This window comes from Paramisgurnus dabryanus, chromosome 16, assembly GCF_030506205.2.
Source record: "Paramisgurnus dabryanus chromosome 16, PD_genome_1.1, whole genome shotgun sequence".
In the NCBI taxonomy this organism is placed as follows: Eukaryota; Metazoa; Chordata; class Actinopteri; order Cypriniformes; family Cobitidae; genus Paramisgurnus; species Paramisgurnus dabryanus.
In genome coordinates, this window is record NC_133352.1 from 35,525,179 (window position 1) to 35,545,469 (window position 20,291).

General features: G+C 36.2%; 2 protein-coding genes across 3 annotated transcripts; one reads left to right on the plus strand and one right to left on the minus strand.

Annotated features, from left to right (window-relative positions):
* The first annotated feature begins 262 nt into the window (after positions 1-262).
* On the plus strand, positions 263-14,945 carry guf1 (GTP binding elongation factor GUF1). 2 transcript variants are annotated; one of them, XM_065263867.2, is made up of 17 exons: positions 263-738; positions 1,034-1,145; positions 3,526-3,674; positions 3,789-3,869; positions 3,999-4,076; positions 4,149-4,232; positions 4,350-4,414; positions 6,558-6,761; positions 8,172-8,311; positions 8,568-8,691; positions 8,790-8,922; positions 10,841-10,984; positions 11,651-11,784; positions 13,958-14,059; positions 14,136-14,255; positions 14,338-14,374; positions 14,454-14,945. In XM_065263867.2, exons 1-17 carry the CDS (start codon positions 550-552, stop codon positions 14,580-14,582), a joined length of 2,025 nt encoding a protein of 674 aa, XP_065119939.2. In that variant the 5' UTR covers positions 263-549; the 3' UTR covers positions 14,583-14,945. The 2 variants fall into 2 exon arrangements, with proteins under 2 accessions (XP_065119939.2, XP_073668213.1); XM_073812112.1 differs by having other exon boundaries at positions 268-737; positions 1,030-1,145.
* Positions 14,946-15,696: 751 nt separating this feature from the next.
* On the minus strand, positions 15,697-19,530 carry gnpda2 (glucosamine-6-phosphate deaminase 2). Its single transcript, XM_065242181.2, is given in 8 exon segments — positions 15,697-15,752; positions 15,754-15,806; positions 16,429-16,603; positions 17,079-17,263; positions 17,849-18,031; positions 18,673-18,774; positions 18,914-19,068; positions 19,394-19,530. Coding segments are annotated over 7 exon segments (855 nt in total). The 5' UTR covers positions 19,038-19,068; positions 19,394-19,530; the 3' UTR covers positions 15,697-15,719.
* Between the last annotated feature and the right edge of the window lie 761 nt (positions 19,531-20,291).

Here is a 20,291-nt window from a genome sequence, read left to right on the forward strand (position 1 = left end):
CCGAGTTGTCTGGAACGCAGCATAACTTTAGTTTTATTTCTTTTTCCTTTTCTCCTCATATTATGTTATGTTATAAATTAAATTAATAATAATAATAATAATAATAAAAATAACTTCATACAGTAGTCCGTCAAAAATTACCGATTTATGAAGTAATAGAAATTACGGCTCGGAAAGATAAGCTCTATTGTGTCATTATTCTGCAGATACTTATTGACTTAATTTTATCATCCAATTCAATCCAATTCATTATTTAATGTGGTTTTGTATCCAAACACTTTTAAAACATCTGAGCGTCTAACTACATTTCCCAGAATTCAAAGCGTGACGCGCGTGATGACGTCTCACTCAACATGGCAGCCCTCTGTAGCTGTCACACTGAACTGCTCAACCTTAAACTTGGATGCTTTTAATATTTAAAAATGCGGTTTTGAATCTGTATTTTAGTCTCTAGGCGATATTTTCAAACGAAGGAGATATTCGCCATGTAACCCAGATTAAATACTGATTGTTCATACAGGAATAAGATGTTTTAAAGTAATAATAAAGATGATGAATCCGACAGTGTTAAGATCCCACGGGCTCTTTCTGCCCTTTGTCAAACCCTGTCCTTATATTAAACTATTCCGCATTAAAAGAAGATATCAGGACTGCACGAGTACATGTACTGTGATCAGACACAGATGGATGAGAAGAGCTTCATGTCCTGTGAGACACTTCAGCAGTAATTCAACTAAGGTACATTATCTTCAAATCATGTTCATTTTAGGGACTACTGTATATTCATGTATTGTTACTATTGTAAAATTGTTAGCAACTTTGTAAATTATCACTGTAGTTAAAGAAATATAAACAAATCTTTCTGAACGGTTCTTGCAGAGATCCCATATTCTTTCATTATGATTTTACTGTACTTAACATAATTTTGCTTCTGACATTAAATCCATACTGAATGACCCCTAATCTGAATTTAGGGGGTTGTTTCTTTTGTATGTATGTGTTGTTTACGTCCTTGAGTTGTTTGCGTTTACAGGAGAGTATTGACATGTCAAAGTTTCCAGTGGAGAGGATTAGAAACTTCAGCATCATTGCTCATATTGATCACGGCAAGAGTACTTTGGCAGACAGGCTGCTGGAGATTACAGGTGGGCTGTCATATTAAAAAATAACTTCCTTTAAATGACATCCATCACGAAGGCAGTGACATGAGATATATGTACAGAAATGCTTGGCCATTCGTGATCGCAGGTTATGTAAACCCCAAACAAATAGCAGTCATATATGCAGGCATATGACAGAAAGATATTGTCCACAAATAAATATGTTGTAGATTTTTAAAGTCTTCAAAAATATTTAATGTGTCCCAAATCACATATTCGTCATTTTATGGTATAAGTAGTGTAAATTGTTGGGGATGAGACTTATTTTCTGATTGCTAACTTTAAATTAATACCATCAGGAAAGAGGTACAGGGTCTTGATGTGCAGGTCTAATTGACTTCAAAATGTATTTGTTCCTACTGCAATCAAAGCATAAATAGAAATATAATACTGTGACCTGCCATTGTGTCTTTTATAATGTATGTTGTATGTACTGACTTTGCACGATGTCCAAGACAAATTTCCCAGCGATGGGACTAGTAAGTAAAGTAAGTAGTAGGTTCACACTGGAAATTCCAAACAAGAAAGTGAACTTTAAAATATTACTTGAGTGGAAATCAACAGTCCCACCTAAAGCTTCAATGTGGATGCGTGAATTGGTTTTACATTTGAAATTAGAGAAAATTAAATATTTAATGAAGGGATCTGTCCAAACATTTTATGAGACATGGCAACTAGGGATGCTTAACGATTAATCGTGATTAATCGTTAGCAGAATAAAAGTTTTTGTTTACATCATATATGTGTGTGAACTGTGTATAATAACTTTGTATAAATAAATGTACACACATGCATGTATATGTTTTAGAATTGTTTACATGTGTATATACATTTGTATATTTATGTATAATTTATATTAGGGATGGGCATTCGATTAAATTTTTTTAGTCGATTGTCGGGAGAATTAACGATCGACTATCGATTAATCATTAATATTTTTATCATATAAACTAATTATTTAACTTTTATAATTCAAAAATGTTGAATACAAGAATACAGCGTGTTTTCCTCCATGAGACCTTTATTACAAGATCAACTTGTTGCACACAGTTAAACTACATTTAGTTAGACAAACGAAACATATATGTGCTTGAATATGCGGTGCTCTAAAGCAGCGGAACCTGCCGCTGCGAGCCTCATTCTTAAACAGAGACTTCATTGTTCCAAAAAATCATTATCTCTTCATGATTAATTTTTTTAAATCAAAACGGAAGGTCACAGATAACGAAGTATGGTGTCAAATATTGCACCCTGGTGGTAAAATGTTGAATTGCTGCCACACAGTGAAATTAATTTAATTGCTTCAAGACACACGCTTCGCTAGGCAACGCAACCTGCATTAGATAAAAAAAAGTATTCGATTAATCAATAACAAATTAACGTCATCGACTAAATTCTTAACGATCAATTATCGATCGTCGATTAATCATGCCCATCCCTAATTTATATTATATATAAATATAAATACTTAATTAGGGCCCGAGCACACCGGGGTGTGAGGACCCTATTGTTCTTCAATGAGTTATTATTATTATATATACATTTTTTTTCTTAAAATTATACATGAATGTGTTAATATTTATATATATATCCATATTTATTATACACAGTTTACACACACATGTGATGTAAACAAAAACTTTTATTCTGCTAACGATTAATCGCGATTAATTGTTTAGCATCCCTAATGGGAACCTATGATCGCATATTTTGAAAAGATGAAGAGTCTCCCTCCTTAAACGATTACTATGAAGATGTTTGTGGAAAAGGCTTAAATGTGACCTTTGAAATTGTTTGGTTTTTATAACTATGCAAAGACCACTTTAAATTTGTCAGAGTATTGAATTGTATTATCCTGCAGGTATGTATTTATTTTCATTAATTATGTTTATGTGTATATAATTTTTATTATTATATTATTATTATTATTATTATTATTTATTTTTTATATCTATATTTTTATTTATTTATTTTTATTTTCCAATTGTCTTTTTATTATTGTTGTAGTTGTTTTTCATTATTGTATTCTATTTTGTTAGTTTAATTAATTTGTTGGGGAGGGTAATTTTGGGGGAAAGGTTGTAACCTTGATTGTATAAAGTATTTTGTCAAATTTTGGACAAGTTCATAAATAATAAAAAATAATACAAAAAAGAAAGTGAACTGTAAGTACTCGGATGATGGACTCATTCAACCGAAATAATGAAGTGTACCCTTCTTAAGTTCATACACTAGAGAACATGATTCATAGTGCATAGTTAAACTGCACAGTATTTAGTATGTCATTTGGGACACACTTTAAAGACATATGACCTATTCTGCTATTCAAATCTGTTTGTTTGTTTGTGCGTGCGTGCGTGCGTAGGAGCCATTGCAACGACGGCAAATAACAAGCAGGTGTTGGATAAGCTTCAGGTGGAAAGAGAGAGAGGAATCACAGTTAAAGCTCAGACTGCATCTCTCTTTTACCAGCATGATGGACAGATGTACCTGCTTAATCTGATCGACACACCTGTAAGTTATGGAGTCAGATAACACTGCTATATTATTCCTAATTAATAGTAGAAACTACGGAAAGTTAAATTATGAATAATCCATTTGTGTGACTTATTACCAACATGTTTTTAGGGCCATGTTGACTTCAGTTATGAGGTGTCACGGTCCATTTCCGCTTGCCAAGGAGTTCTGCTTATTGTAGATGCAAATCAGGTAAAACTGACACAAAAGGATGGTCAGTCACTATAATGTAAAGCTTTTCAATAACAGTTGGTTACTTCTAACATAAAACATTTCTGAAACATTTATTGAGCTTGTGACATTTGCTTTCTTAATGTAAAGGGCATTCAAGCTCAAACTGTTGCCAATTTCTACCTGGCATTTGAGGCTCAACTTACAATCATTCCTGTGATAAACAAGGTATTCAGATCTTTTCATTTTCATCCAGATATATTCTTACACCATTTGAAATGATGATGTTTTTATTATTAGATTGATTTGAAAAATGCTGATCCAGAGAGAGTGGAAAAACAGATCGAAAAGGTTTTCGATATTCCAAAGGAAGAATGTATCAGGGTGAGCTTAAAACTTACCTCTTAACTCTTTTTTTTTATTATTCAAATGATTGTCATTGTAAATCTCTAATCCTCTTTTGACATTGTGAACTGTGATTGTTGCGACTGTTCTCTGTAGATCTCGGCAAAATTGGGCACCAATGTGGACCAAGTTCTCCAAGAGGTGGTGAAACGGATTCCCCCGTGAGTATTCTGGTCATTACTTTACCCAACGTTGCCATCTTTTATATAGGGGGATTTTTCGGGTTTTCTGTCACGTGATGTTTGTGTTTCTCAAAACTTGTTCTGCTGCATTACTATCAACTGATCTCACTATAATCACATGCTTTATAACTTTAGTATGTCGTTTTAATTATTTATTTAATGCTTATGACCCAAATGAAACAAGACAACTGAAAGATTACATATTTTATTTATTAATTTCTTGAATCAGAGTCACATTAACATATACACATGTACACAATGAATCATATACAGCAATCAATTGAGTCAGTTGACTCATCTCTGCCTTGCTTTCATCTTCAAAGTCCATAGGCTCCTCCTTCTCCTCAGTGTATTCAAAGTCCATGGGCTCCTCCTCAGATTTGAAGTCCATAGGCTCCTCCCTCTCTTCAGTGTATTCAAAGTCCATAGGCTCCTCCCCCTCCTGAGCCTTGAACTCAAAGTCCATAGGCTCCTCCTCAGATTTGAAGTCCATAGGCTCCTCCCTCTCTTCAGTGTATTCAAAGTCCATAGGCTCCTCCCCCTCCTGAGCCTTGAACTCAAAGTCCATAGGCTCCTCCTCAGATTTGAAGTCCATAGGCTCTTCCTTCTCCTTAATTTCGAGCTGAAAGTTCATAGGCTTTTCCCTCTCCTCAAGTTTGGGCTCAAAGCCAATTGGCTCATTCTTTTCTTCAATTTTTATTTTTTTATGGGATAGTCCATCTTTATTTCTTCTGTAATTAATCATTTTTCTCTTCACCCTCCTTCTGGTGTATTGGGGTGCCATAATTGTCCGTGTGTTTGGTTTACTTTACCCAACGTTGCCATCTTTCATATAGGGGGAATTTTCGGGTAAACTGTGTCAGAATTTTTTTTTTTTTTTTGTGATGTCACACATTCATATCAAATGATGTTTGTGTTTCTCAAAACTTGTTCTGCTGCATAACTATCAACTGATCTCACTATAATCACATGCTTTATAACTTTAGTATGTCGTTTTAATGATTTATTTAATGCTTATGACCCAAATGAAACAAGACAACTGAAAGATTACATATTTTATTTATTAATTTCTTGAATCAGAGTCACATTAACATATACACATGTACACAATGAATCATATACAGCAATCAATTGAGTCAGTTGACTCATCTCTGCCTTGCTTTCATTTTCTGAGCCCATAGGCTCCTCCCTCTCCTCAGCATATTCAAAGTCCATAGGCTCCTCCCTCTCATCAGCATATTCAAAGTCCATAGGCTCCTCCCGCTCCTCAGCGTATTCAAAGTCCATAGGCTCCTCCTCAGATTTAAAGTCCATACGCTCCTCCCTCTCCTCAGCATATTCAAAGTCCATAGGCTCCTCCTCAGATTTAAAGTCCATAGGCTCCTCCTCCTCAGTGTATTCAAAGTCCATAGGCTCCTCCCCCTCCTGCGCCTTGAACTCAAAGTTCATAGGCTCCTCCTCAGATTTGAAGTCCATAGGCTCCTCCTCCTCAGTGTATTCAAGGTCCATAGGCTCCTCCCCCTCCTGCGCCTTGAACTCAAAGTCCATAGGCTCCTCCTCAGATTTGAAGTCCATAGGCTCTTCCTTCTCTTTAATTTCGGGCTGAAAGTTCATAGGCTTTTCCCTCTCCTCAAGTTTGGGCTCAAAGCCAATTGGCTCATTCTTTTCTTCAATTTTAATTTTTTTATTGGATAGTCCATCTTTATTTCTTCTGTAATTAATCATTTTTCTCTTCACCCTCCTTCTGGTGTATTGGGGTGCCATAATTGTTCGTGGGTTTGGTTTACTTTACCCAACGTTGCCATCTTTCATATAGGGGGAATATTCGGGTTTTCTGTCACGTGATATTTGTGTTTCTCAAAACTTGTTCTGCTGCATATTATCAGGAGGATTTTTCGGGTTGTCAGACTAGTTTTTTTTTTTTGGTGATTTATATCACGTGATGTTTGTGTTTGCTCTGCTACAGTACATTCCTATCAGGTGATCTCACTTTTCTCCCATACTTTGTGTAACTTTAGTCAGTATGTTTTTGACATATGCACCTTTGGGGCTGCTTTAAATGAATGAATAATTGCAATAAACATCTGTAGTGGCATAAATAGACGTTTTCTATCTCATTCAGGCCGACAGCAAGAGTGGATGATCCGTTTAAAGCCCTCGTCTTTGATTCAACCTTCGACCATTACAGAGGAGTCGTGGCCAGTGTTGCTCTGTTCGGCGGACAGGTCTCCAAAGGGGACAAGATTGTCTCTGCCCACTTAGGCAAAACTTATGAGATCAATGAGCTGGGCATCCTGAGACCCGACGAACACCCGACTGAAACTCTGTGAGTGTCTCACATACACTCACTATACAGACTGAAGTATTGATAAATATAAACAAAATTGCAGCTGCCGTGATGCCAAGTAGTCATTGACATTATCAGTGAACATCTCTTAAAGAAACCCGTCAACCCCTCCGGCCCCCTTGTTTTGAGTGTGGGGTGAAAAGTTGACGTGCACCTTCAACAAATGAATATAACTTTGGAAGTAAAAGTATTAAACAGAAAAATAGTAACATTAGTTTAAATTTATTAAAAAAAGAAAAATAAAGTATTTATTTTATATTTTAAAACATTTTGGGGTGCATGATCTCTGAAAGCCAATGTTGACATTTGAAATCACCTAAACAAACACGCCCCATCCCAATAGAATTTGGACCTTCTTTTGATAGACCCGCCCCACACAAACGCAACCCAGGCAACGATGTTGGTTAGTATACACGCCCCTTATTGCTGATTGGCTACAAGTGTGTTTTGGTACCCGGCCAGACGATCTTTTCCAAAGGATTTTTCAAAAATCATGCACCCCGCCTTTAAGTTAAAATCGCAAAAAAAGAAGTTTGTATCACACTTTTAGTGGTCTTACCAACAACGGCCACTAGGTGTCAACGGTTTGCTGCATACTCTTGTCACAAATTAATAAAATAATGTCACATTCCTATGGGCGGCGAGGTCATGTAACAAAAAACGTACACTACATTATATTTTCCTCAAAAACTACACTCTTAGAGCTTTACAATGATATATAGTTTGTCAAGATTAGATAAGAATTCACATGCAAAACACTAAAGTAAAAGTTGGCGTCCCACTGGCAAGATTATCGATATTTTGAGGCACAGGCTTTTCATAAATGAATTACTTACTCTCCCTAAATAATTTATTTTATAAAACTTTATCATGACTTTTTTAAAATTTACATTAAAATTATTAAAGTAAACTCAGGTGACAGATGATGACATTTAAACTGTTACATTTGAATAACTTTTACAGCTATTTAAGTTCGTATAGTGCATTTTCTTTATTAAAAAGCGGCATGACAATTACGGGAAAACATTTCCCTGCCAATGAGGCTTTCCTGATGAGTTTTTACGGTAATCTGTTATTTCGCTATTGTCCACTAGATGTCGCTCTTACTCAATTTATACAAAAACTGATGCAAAAACGAATTTAATCATTTTTAAACACAGTTTATGCTTTGATCTTTGTTCTGAATCTGATCTCTAACAAAAGTCCTTTACAAAAATGCAATTATTTCAGCTTTTTGCTCAAAATTTCATATTTTTGAAGAAACCTGTCCATATTTAAGAGGTTATAAAAAGAGAACAAATTAAACTTTTTTTCTCCTGTTTTGTTTGTTTGTTTTTGTTTGAAATAGAGTTAAAATTGATCTCTTACATTTAAATTGTGTTTCTAAAGGTATGCTGGGCAGGTGGGTTACGTGATAGCAGGAATGAAGGAGGTAAAAGAGGCGCAGATTGGAGACACGCTTTACCTCCATAAACAGCCTGTGGAGGCGCTGCCGGGTTTCAAGCCAGCTAAAGCCATGGTTTTTGCAGGTGTGTGGCTTAACCCTTCCAGACGCAAGTCGTGTTGAGCTTGAATTTAAAACAAAGTTTAAATGTCTGTGTACTATAGGAGGGTGTGATGCAATGACTTTTTATTGTGTTTTTGCACTAAACATTTTAAATGTTATATCCAAATCTACTTTATAAAGTATTTTTAAAATATAAAAAAATCACGTTTTAGGTATATTACTCAGCCCCAGGCAATAGATATATGTGATGTAAGGCTGAAAAGATGCTATTTTTTCAGGCATGTATCCTATGGACCAATCAGAATACACGGCCCTGCGCAGCGCTGTGGAGAAACTGACGCTCAATGACTCCAGTGTGAGCGTTCAGAAGGACAGCAGCCTGGCACTTGGAGCCGGCTGGAGGTAAACATACACACACACACACACACACTGTGATAAGAAACTATTATTATAAGTTGAGTGTTAGATGAGCAGGAATAAGTCGGCTGTGTCTTTGTCAGACTGGGCTTTCTGGGTCTGCTGCACATGGAGGTCTTTAACCAGCGGTTGGAGCAAGAGTATAACGCATCTGTTATCGTCACCGCTCCCACTGTGCCATACAAGGCGGTTTTATCATCTGCTAAACTTATAAAGGTGAGACTTCACAACATTTCTCTGATGTTTTCTGTATTCTCTTAATCAATGAGTTATTTATTACTGGTGTTTATTAAGGACAGTGTCACTTACTGCTGAGCACTTTTCACACGCAAGTTACGGAAAAAACATGGATGTGTCTAGGATTTTTCCCATCATCGTTTTTTTTTAGTTAATTCACACTGCCGGTGATTTTCTGGAATCTTTGCATGGATTCATACATATCGTGTAAAGATCCCGTTAAGACGTGTGACTTTAGGATGATACTTAGGATGAGATTTTAGGATGATAATAAATCGTGCACTTGGTGGAATTTTTCCGCACTGTCTTAAGTTTGCTTATTATCTAAGATTTCTCTTTCATTGCATGTTTTTTTCTGCATTGATCATAAACTAGCCCATTGGGAAGCATTCCATTAAGCTGGTGAATGATCTCAGCTTCAGTGCAGTTTGCAGACATTTGTTTAATCCTGAATTTTGATCTGCATTTAAGGCAATGCAGCATCATTACAACACACCATTATGGCATTGTTCCTGCATTTGGATTATACAGGACGCATTCTGGGAATGTTACAACAATGTTACGAAGACCCCATTCTGGGAATGATTCCAGAAAGTGTTGGCGTTAATCAGAAGGCACTCTGGCAATTTTATGGGATTAACATGCTATGTGAAAGGGGTTATAGACATACCTGGAGTTAGGAATAAAGACATGAACAAGTGAATGGTGATCTGATTGCCCATTTTTTCATGGTGGGTGACAGGCTCATTATTTTTAAAACTGGATGTGGAATCCTTCATTCATTCGGAAGATTAAACTTTTTTTATTGCAGTTTATGCCTTCAGGAATACCCATAGTAAAATATATTTTTAATCATTTTAACATAAAAATGGGTTAATTAAAATCAAATAAAACATAAGCGTAAATATAAGTTGAAAACTAAATTTAATAAAAATTTTAAAAGTTTCCTTAGCAATAAACTAAAATGTGTTTGAGGCTCTAAAATTATTTATAAAAAAAAAAACTAAAGTCAAAATAAATTAAACGTAAATAGCAATATTAGAAAAAATGAATAAAATGACAAAATTACAAAAGATTTCATAACATTAACATAAAAACTAAAAATATAAAAAAGCTTATTTAAAATATTAATAAAACTATGATAAAATAAATTAAAAACTAAAATAGCTACGGGTAATAAAACAGATAAACATTGAGGGAGGGACCTGAGCAATATACAACCTAAAATATCTTGGACAAGATAACAACAAAATATATCAATATAAAAGCTATTTACAGCACATTAGCAACAGCTTAAAGGGGACATTTCACAAGACTTTTTTTAAGATGTCAAATAAATCTTTGGTGTCCCCAGAGTATGTATGTTAAGTTGTAGCTCAAAATATCATACAGATAATTTATTATAACATGTTAAAAAGCCACTTTGTAGGTTTGAGCAAAAATGTTCTGTTTTTGGGTGTGTCCTTAAACATGCAAATGAGCTGATCTCTGCACTAAATGGCAGTGCTGTGGTTGGATAGTGCAGATTAAGGGGCGGTATTATTATAATAAGATCCCCTTCTGACATCACAAAGGGAGCCAAATTTCAATGAGCTATTTTTCACATGCTTGCAGAGAATGGTTTACCAAAACTAAGTTACTGGGTTGATCTTTTTCACATTTTCTAGTTTGATAGAAGCACTGGCGATCCAATTATAGCACTTAAACATGAAACAAGTCAGATTTTCATAATATGTCCCCTTTAAGAACACCCAGCATTGTGGCAATTACATGATGTACATGGAAATAGAGCTGTATGTATATCAGCGAGTGATGGGTTTCTTTCACAGCACAAAACACAAGAGGAACATGCGGGGTTGAAGAAAAATTAATTGCTCAGTTGAGTCTATTTTTTTAGGAACACGGTGCAGAAGAGATCACAATCATAAACCCTGCTCAGTTCCCCGAGAGGTCACAGGTTTTAGAGTATCTGGAACCCATGGTGATGGGAACCATCATCGCTCCAGACGACTTTACTGGGAAGATCATGAGCCTGTGTCAGGTGAGATTTACTGGAGATCAGTCATACTGTTCATGTATTGTAAGTCACTAAAGCATCTACTAAAAACAAAAAAAATAAGCCAGTGCATGTTTTAAAGGACACCTATTATGGCCTTTTTACAAGATGTAATATAAGTCTCTGTGTAAGGTGTGTACAGAATATGTCTTTGAAGTTTCAGCACGGCAAAACCTCACAGATCATTTATTATATCATGTCCAAAATGCCCCTATTTGGGTGGGAGCAAAACGCACTGTTTTAATGTCTGTACCTTAAAATGCAAATGAGCTACAGGTCCTCACTTCCTTACAAACAGACAGTAAGCGCTTTTAGTTCAAATAGATCTGATTAATAAAGTCTGAGATAATAGTATCTAGTGGACAGAGTACAACTCGCTGAGGGTGGAAACTATGGGAATGCAGGACCTTAAGTGGCTGGAGCTTTATCAGTGTGACCTCACATTGATCAGATAATAAAAACAGCATGTCTAATGAGACTGCTTTGATTTAATGAGAATTTTAAAAAACAAAATGAGCGTGTGGATTTTTTTTATCGTAGGGTGGTTGTGTTCACACATTGCCAACACACATTTATGTCCAAACACCTTGTAAAAGTGGATTTTGCTTGATAGGTGCCCTTTAAGTCAAACAACTCTCTGCTATGTTATAGAACCGCAGGGCCGTTCAGAAGAACATGTTGTACATTGATGACCATCGAGTGATGATGAAGTACGTCTTCCCTCTTAATGAGATCGTAGTGGACTTTTACGACCAGCTGAAGTCCATGTCATCAGGATATGCAAGGTGAGTTTGCTATGAGAGAATGGACGACCTATTCCTGGCAGGTAGTGTTGTAGACAAGACCACCTAAACCAGGAGTGGGGAACCCTGGGTCCTGGAGGGCCACTGTCCTGCAGAGTTTAATTAAACACACCTGAATTTCATTTCCAAGTATCCTGAAGACTTGAATTTGATTTTTCAGGTGTGTTTAATTAGGGTTGGAACTAAACTCTGCAGGACAGTGGCCCTCCAGGACCAGGGTTCCCCACCCCTGACCTAAACCGAGACCAAGTCATGACCAAGACCAAGACAGGCCGAGACCGAGACAAGACCAAGACTTTAAAGGGTCAAGACCAAGTCAAGACCAAGACAGGCCGAGACCGAGACAAGACCAAGACTTTAAAGGGGCAAGACCAAGACAGGCCGAGACCAAGTCAAGACCAAGACCAGTGCAAATCATTGCATTAAAACACTTATGATAAAATGTGGAATATGCATATGATTAGGCACTTCTTGTGTGTGTGTGTACGTGTGTGCGTGTGTGTGTGTGCGTGCGCGCGCGCGTGTGTGTGTGTGTGTGTGTGTGTGTGTGTGTGTGTGTGTGTGTGTGTGTGCCATGAGAGAAGTTGATAAAATAATCAAAGGCATTGCAGATATGTGGGCATTTATCTCTGACTATAAGCAAATAAAAGTGAACAAAGACTAAAGAGCTGAAATCAACTTAACCATTTATTCTGAACTGTCTTTCCATGGCTTGCCATCCACTTAACACAATGCAGGTGTTTTTAGTAATAAAATTAGAAAAATTGTCATTTGGAGAAACTTAAACAATGCCAATATCATATGCAAAACCTGAATAAACTGCATAAAATTAATGATAAAAAAATAAATTTGTGATGTACACTGCAAAAAATGATTTTCATGAAAAAAAATTCTTAGTATTTTTGTCTAGTTTTCAGTAAAATATCAAAAATTCTTAAATTAAGATGCTTTTTCTTGATGAGCAAAACGACACAAGAAAATAAGTCTAGTTTTAGACCAAAAATATCAAATTTAAGTGATTTTGTGAAAAAAAAAAAACAAGCAAAAAAATCTGCCAATGGGGTAAGCAAAAAAATCTTGAACCTTTTTCTTAAACACTAAATTCAAGAAAAAAAATGAGCTTACCCCATTGGCAGATTTTTTTTTGCTTGTTTTATGCACAAAATCACTTAAATTTGATATTTTTGGTCTAAAAACTGAGACGAGACCGATTAAAAATGCGGTCGATTCCAAGACGAGACCAAGACCTTTAAAAAGTGGTCTTGAGACCGAGACCGGTCTCGAGAATTACAACACTACTGGCAGGTTTGATATTTTGCTAAGCTTATATAGGATCTCCGATAATAACACAAAAAAGAGTTAATAAAGCTAAATAAATAAACTTTTCATTGATGTATGGAATCTGAGGGTGCAAAATCAAAATAGTGAGAAAATCACCTTTAAAGTTTTTAAGTCTTTAAGCAACACCTATTAATAATAATAAATGCATATATTTTTACGATAAGAACTTTACAAAATTTCTTCATGGAACATGATCTTTACTAAATAAATTTTGGCAAATAAAATCAATAATTTTGACCCAGTAGGGTTGCCAACCTTCTCACTCTGAAATACAGGACAAAAGATGGCCTGCCACAGCAGTGCAGATATGGTTTTGTGTATACAATGTATTTAAGCCATTTGTCAAAATGATAGCTAACCTCCTAATTAAATATGAATTTATAACTTTTATGCCTACAACATATGGTAGGTTTATTAATATTTTGTTTATTTACAGCAGGTACTTTCAACACAGTCCATTAATTGAACCATAACCTTTACTATCTGTCTAAAACAAATCACTTGACTCCTGCACTAATCTTACGTCTAACAAACTAAACTAACATAAATTCTGTAAGCTGTATTTTTGCAGAGTCAACATCAAGTACTTTAATTAAAACACACTTACAGGCTGTGAATCACAAGCATTAAAACTTCCTAGCAAAGTTGGATTTGAGGCATTTTAGGCAGGTCTCTGGATCAGTGATCTCTTTAGAATTGAGACCGAGCTTTGTAACTATGCAGATCTTATACATGCACAAACAGCTAAATAACCCACTATATAAAAAAGAACAGGGACACAGATTTTAATTTTTTTTGTCCTGTTTTGCTGCAGTTTTGATTATGAAGGTGCCGGTTATGAACCAGCTGAACTGATTAAGATCGACTTTCTGCTCAACGGACGGCCAGTGGAGGAACTCGCCACTATAGTTCACAAGTAAAGCTTAACTTCAGTTTTTTATAAACATAAATTCAAAAGAAAGAGAAGGTCTGACTTTTGTCTGTGTGTTCAGAGAGAGGGCGTACAGTATGGGAAAAGCAATATGTGAGAGGCTGAAGGACTCAATCCCTCGACAGATGTTTGAAATCGCAGTGCAGGCGGCTATCGGGAGCAAAATCATCGCGAGAGAAACGTGAGTCAATGCATTCAAAATAAATGTGAGTTACCAAAAAGTAAGGTTTTAGTAATGAATAGTCCTTCTTGATGTCTTATAGAATCAAAGCATACAGAAAGAACGTTTTAGCAAAATGTGTAAGTATCAAATCTCTTTCTTTCAATAGATATTTATTTACTCTGTTGATGTTTATTTATATTTATTTATATATTACAGTACGGGGGTGACATTACGCGGAAAATGAAACTGTTAAAGAAGCAGGCCGAAGGAAAGAAAAAAATGCGGCGTATCGGAAATATCGATGTACCGAAAGACGCTTTCATCAACGTTCTTAAAAGAAAGTAATTTTTCATAAAAGCCGTCTGAGTTTCAGGCCGCCTGGGGCTTGATTTGTAGATGTGAGACTTGGACTAATATAACAAAGTGAGATTGAATGAATTAATCTTCATGATGCCGAAACGACAGCAGGGTTCTCCAGAAGAGACTGCAAGCAAAGCGTTTTTGCAGAAGAGTTGATGCAAAAGTTCTCGTCAGCATGGTTTTCATTTGAAGACATTTGGTTATTTGTGCTTTGCACATAGATGATTTGAGCTTTTGTAATGTCATACTTTGTCCTGTGCAAACACTGAAACATATTTAAGACAGAAAAGGGAAATCTTTCATTTATTGTGCATCGTTGAACGAGTAAAGAAATACATGAAATAATGATTTGGTTTTTGGAGTGCAAATCTATTAACAGTTGGTTCATACAGATTGGAAATAAATGTGTTAATCCACAAAAAATGTGACTATACAGTAAAGTCTAGAAATGTGAATTGGATTTAAAGAAGTGCTTAAGTTTAAGGTGAACAAATGCAAAACAACTGACATTGAAATGATAAATATGCCACTAAGAATCCATCATAGACTAAATAAGTTTGATATATAAATTTAACATACTAAACTGGATCTCGGCATCTTCCAGGAGTTTAGGAGTGTACAAGTCTATGTAACAGATACAAAAAACATTCCCAAAAATTCACCTTGGGAGTAAAAATTCACATTCAAGTTAACTTTGTAAGTAGTTTGTAATATTAAAAATGATCTTGACTTGAAATGTTGACCTTTTTGAAAAGTTGAAATGAAATACACTTTTTTTAGACATAAAAGGAAGGAACTGTAACAGATAATCTGTTGATCACATCTCCAATCTAAAGAGTTGAAGGATGAGAGTCTGTGTACATTTGACTTACAGTAATCCCAACACTTTATGGACGTTTCTTGTTAATACTGGCCATATAGTGTAGTTATAAAGTAATGACGTTGTTAAATCAGAGTAAGCACAGCACCTTGAAATGCAATCACAGAAGTAATTTGTGTTTGTCTATGCAGACCCTGTAATGCTGGCATTGACCTTGAAACATTTTATGACCATTCAAAACCGCTGTGGTCCCTGAAGCTAGTTTCCACCGATTCAAAGTGATGCCATCATTTCCAGATGATTCAGATGTACCGTCTGCTGCGTTCAGTCCATGTAGTCCTTTACGCTGAGCGTAGGCTCAACAAGTTGATTGTGAACGTGCATCAGCCCTGTAGGACAGAAGATCTTTCAGTATGTTTGTAAAGTTCATCTCCGTTATGAGATATTAAACCCTGAGGAGACAGCAAAGCTCTTAATACTGAACAGATCCCTGTGTCTGAGAAAAGAGCTTGTGATGGACATTCCAGACAGGGTTCATGTCTATCCTAAAAACCTACTTCCTGTAGACACATATTTAACTTCATACAAAACTAATTAAAAAAAGACCTCTGTAAAGTATGTTTACAAATAGAAAAAAGATATCTAAAGATTTTAAAGAGATATGTTAAACACCATGATTGTACTAGGTTTGGAAAAAATTATAGATGCATTGATATTAAATTTTTTTCACTGATACTGATAGACGATTATTCAGACTGATATATGCCGATACCGCTGCTGATTCCGATAGTTTGGGGATTATATAATGACCATTAATATTGAAAATGAAACTAGTGATGTTTCATTACATTTTCTCTACAACATCTCACGGCTTTATTTTTACCTTTCTACGCTTACATTTTATTTTGCCATTTGTGTCTTTGCTCCTCTACAAATCTACATAGCATCAACTTGTCATCGGTTTTTCTTGCTCTAGTTGTGTTTTGGACATCAGAGCCCTCAGTTATTTACCTTTAAAATACTTGACGGTTTTGACTCTGAGCTCCAGCGTTGCGTCCTCATCACAAATGAAAATGGTTCTTGGATGCTGCTGGAAGGCAGATACCGTCCACATGTGGTTCACGCCCTCCTCGATGGCTTTATACAGAGCAAAAGCCTTATGAGCCCCGGTGATCAGGATCATAACCTAGAAATAAAGATGACAATCTCAGTTATGTCTGAATTCATATACTGTTTCACAAGTAAACATTATTCTGAAAAATAGTACTGCAAATTGGATTTGTTGTTTTGAATTTCACTACACAAAAAAGCAGTATAAGGAAACTCTGACACACCTCCATTAATCCCCTAGAAGGGTAAAAAAAATGTAAACCCCAAAAACTAAGGGTATAAAGTGTACGGACAAAGTTTGTAAAGTTGGAAATATAAACATTTCCTTACAAAACCCATCGCTTCGCCTTGAAAGTTATTTAAAGCTCCACTGTGTAGTTTTTTGAGTTAATTCTTATTTTTTGGTGGTTAAAAAAAGAGGCACTATCCACTGTCATTATAAAGCTGAAAAGTGCTTAACTGTCATGAAAATATGTCACAAATGGCTTTTTTTTCTTTTGGTTGTGCATTCGAATGTGCTTTTCTGTAAATCCATTAATTTCACCATTTACCTCTCTTGCATCCATCACTGTTCCCACTCCAACAGTGAGAGTCATGGTGGGCACTTTTGAAAGGTCGTTTCCAAAAAAACGAGCGTTGGCCACTATCGTGTCCTTGGCCAGGGTCTTCACTCTGGTTCTGGACACGAGACTGGAGCCAGGTTCATTAAAGGCGATGTGCCCATCTGGACCGATACCTTGAAAATCAACAAAATCAAAAGATCTGTCAGAGCTGTGGTGCAGGATAGGGTGCATATAAGAGATGCCGGACCAAAGGGAGGCAGGTTTGAATCTGGCCTGGGTTCTGCATGATCCCATTCCCTGTTCTTTATTTGTTTATGTTTTATTTAAGAAAGAATTATGTTATATAGTGAAGGTTAGTGATGCTTTTTGAGGTCTTTAACTCTTTCCCTGTCATTGACGAGTTATTGCGTGAATTAAGAAAAAAACTTTTCCCTGCCAATGACACTTCCCTGATGAGTTTTTATGGTAATCTTTAATTCAGCTATAATCCACTAGATGGTGCTCTTGCCAAATGTATAAAAACTAAAGCATCAACTAATTCAACAACATTGTAAACTCTATCTCTAACAAAAGTCCTTTACAAAAATGCAATTATTTCCGCCAACTTTTTTTTTAAAGGCTGATTTGAAATGAGTTAATAGCTAAATTGCTTATAAAGGGCCGGTTTTGTGTGTACAGATTGAGCTCTAAAGTACAGTACACTGTTACTGGTGCTTCTCTATTCATATGAAAATGTATTGGATGTGTATTGAACACACCTCCAACAAACAGCTCTATGCCTCCAGCCGCTGTTATTTTCTCCTCAAAGGCGCTACACTCCGCCTGCAGGTCACTGGCATTGCCGTCCAGTATATGAGTGTTTTGAGGCTCAATGTCGACGTGTTTGAAGAAGTTATTCCACATGTAGGAGTGATAGCTCTCTGGGTGCTCCCTGGGTAGACCTGCAGGGACAAAGTAATGCCATGGGAAACAGGTAATTTATATAAAACTACAAGAAAAGGAAGATCATTGAAAGCAATTTTTACATGACAATTATATGCCAGCACCCATTCTCATAATTATAACGTGATGAAATTAGTGTTTTAGTCAAGACCACCTAAACCCCTGCAGTAGCTCATCCAATAAGCGGTGATATCTGATAGAGGTCGACCGATAGTGGATTTTACTGATACCAAGTTGGTCCCTCCTTACCGATAACCGATTAATCAACCAATATGTATACTGGTGAACCATGAACATGTGCTAAATGAAATTAATTACTCCATAATGATATGAAGCAATGGACGCATTTGGAAAAACTATCAGCATGGATTTTTTGCCAATAGCCGATTGTTTCACCAACGACCTATCTTAGCTGATTAATCGGCAAAATCGATTAATCGGTCTACCTCTACTATCTGATTTCTAATGTTGAATTGAGCGAGACCGGGTGTGTAAACACTCGCTAACCGTGAGTAATGTGTGACAGCAGCATTATCAGTGTGTAAATACTCCTGCATCAGCAGCTTTTGTTCTGCAGTATTTTGAAAGATCTTGCAAACTCAGCACTTCTCATGAGCTGTGCCTTGTGCCTCACACTTACCCACATACTCATCCATGTTAAAGGTCTTCACATATTTAAAGGAAAGATCTCCACTCTTGTGATACTCGATCAGCTTTTTATAGCAGCCCAGTGGTGTGCTACCTGTAATTCATCAGATTAGATTTCAAAACCCTACAGATGTGTTTAAAGCCAAAATGTGAAACAGCAGTTGTAATCAATATTTAATTGTATTCATATATAGGGCAGGATTTGTCTGTCTTTTATAAAGTATTATGTTTACCTGTTGGAAGTCCTAAAGTGAAGTACCGGTCAGCACTGGGTTTAAACTGAATGATCCGGTTGCGAATATACTTTGCGGCCCATTCACTGGCCAGGTCGTAGTCGTCCAGGATCACAAGTCTCATGACTGCTCACAGATAACAGATCACTACAACCCTTAAAAAGTGTTTTAAAAAAAAATACAAATCAATACAGATATTCCAACAAAGCCATGTGCAGCTAAAAAAACATCCAGTGAGAAAAAAAATCACAAAGTACATCTGCTTCAGAATGATCAAACAAGATGCAAAGTATGTGATCACTGTAACAGCTGCTTTCATCAACACAACACATCAATGCAACTTTCTAAGATTGTGCTTGTGGAAATATTAATAAACCCTCTAGCTTTATAAACGACATGCTGCGTCTACTTACGAAATTATAGTTTAATGATTACTGTATGACTATATAATGATGATAATATGTATAATAATACACTTACAGTGATACGAAGCGCAGGTACGTCTGGGTGAATGAACACTCTTTTCTTTAAAAACAACACTGAATCATGTGATTGAGTTCCGGTCATGTGCGCTGACGTCATACTTCCGGGACTGTGCCGCTGCCTATATATGGAGGCCACACACACACAGACGACGCATAGATCTTAAATATGATATGAGCAACATGTAATTTAAGTGATAATTATACAGCAATTATATAATATATAAATGAATATACATTAAACCCCATAGTATAAATCTATAAATCTCTCCAGTCATTTAATTCCATTCTTTTCCCCTGTGGTTGACCTTGCAGGAGGACCCTGATGGGGGCAGACGTGTAGCGAGAAAGAGGGAGGAGGGATGATAGTGTCCGATTCATTTAAGTGAATCGTTTATTCAGTTGGGTCTTTTAAAGGGATGGTTCACTTTAAAATGAAAATTCTGTCATCATTTACTCATCCTCATGTTGTTCTAAACCAGTATGAATTTCTTTTTTCTGATGAACACAAAAGAAGATATTTTGAGAAATGATGGTAAACACACAGCCATGGGCGGAAATCCCGGGGGGGTCGGGGGGACAGGACCCCCCCTATCTGAGGGTTGTCCCCCCTAAATTATCATTAGAATATGTGTATTGAAAATAATTTAATGATTTATAATACTTAAACTAGTTGTGTAAGAAGTGAAACAATACAAATGCAAACGGAGCAACAACAAAAAAAACGTTTTAAATATTTGGATTCCCCCTCCCTTGCCTCACAGTGGTTTGGTCCACTGCCCACGCCCCTTTTACCTCACCACCACACATTCCGGTGGTAGAGAAGTGTACGGAGCCGACGCGTTAATAAGCTATATACAATACAACGTTTCCCATCACTTATCAGTTTATCCTCA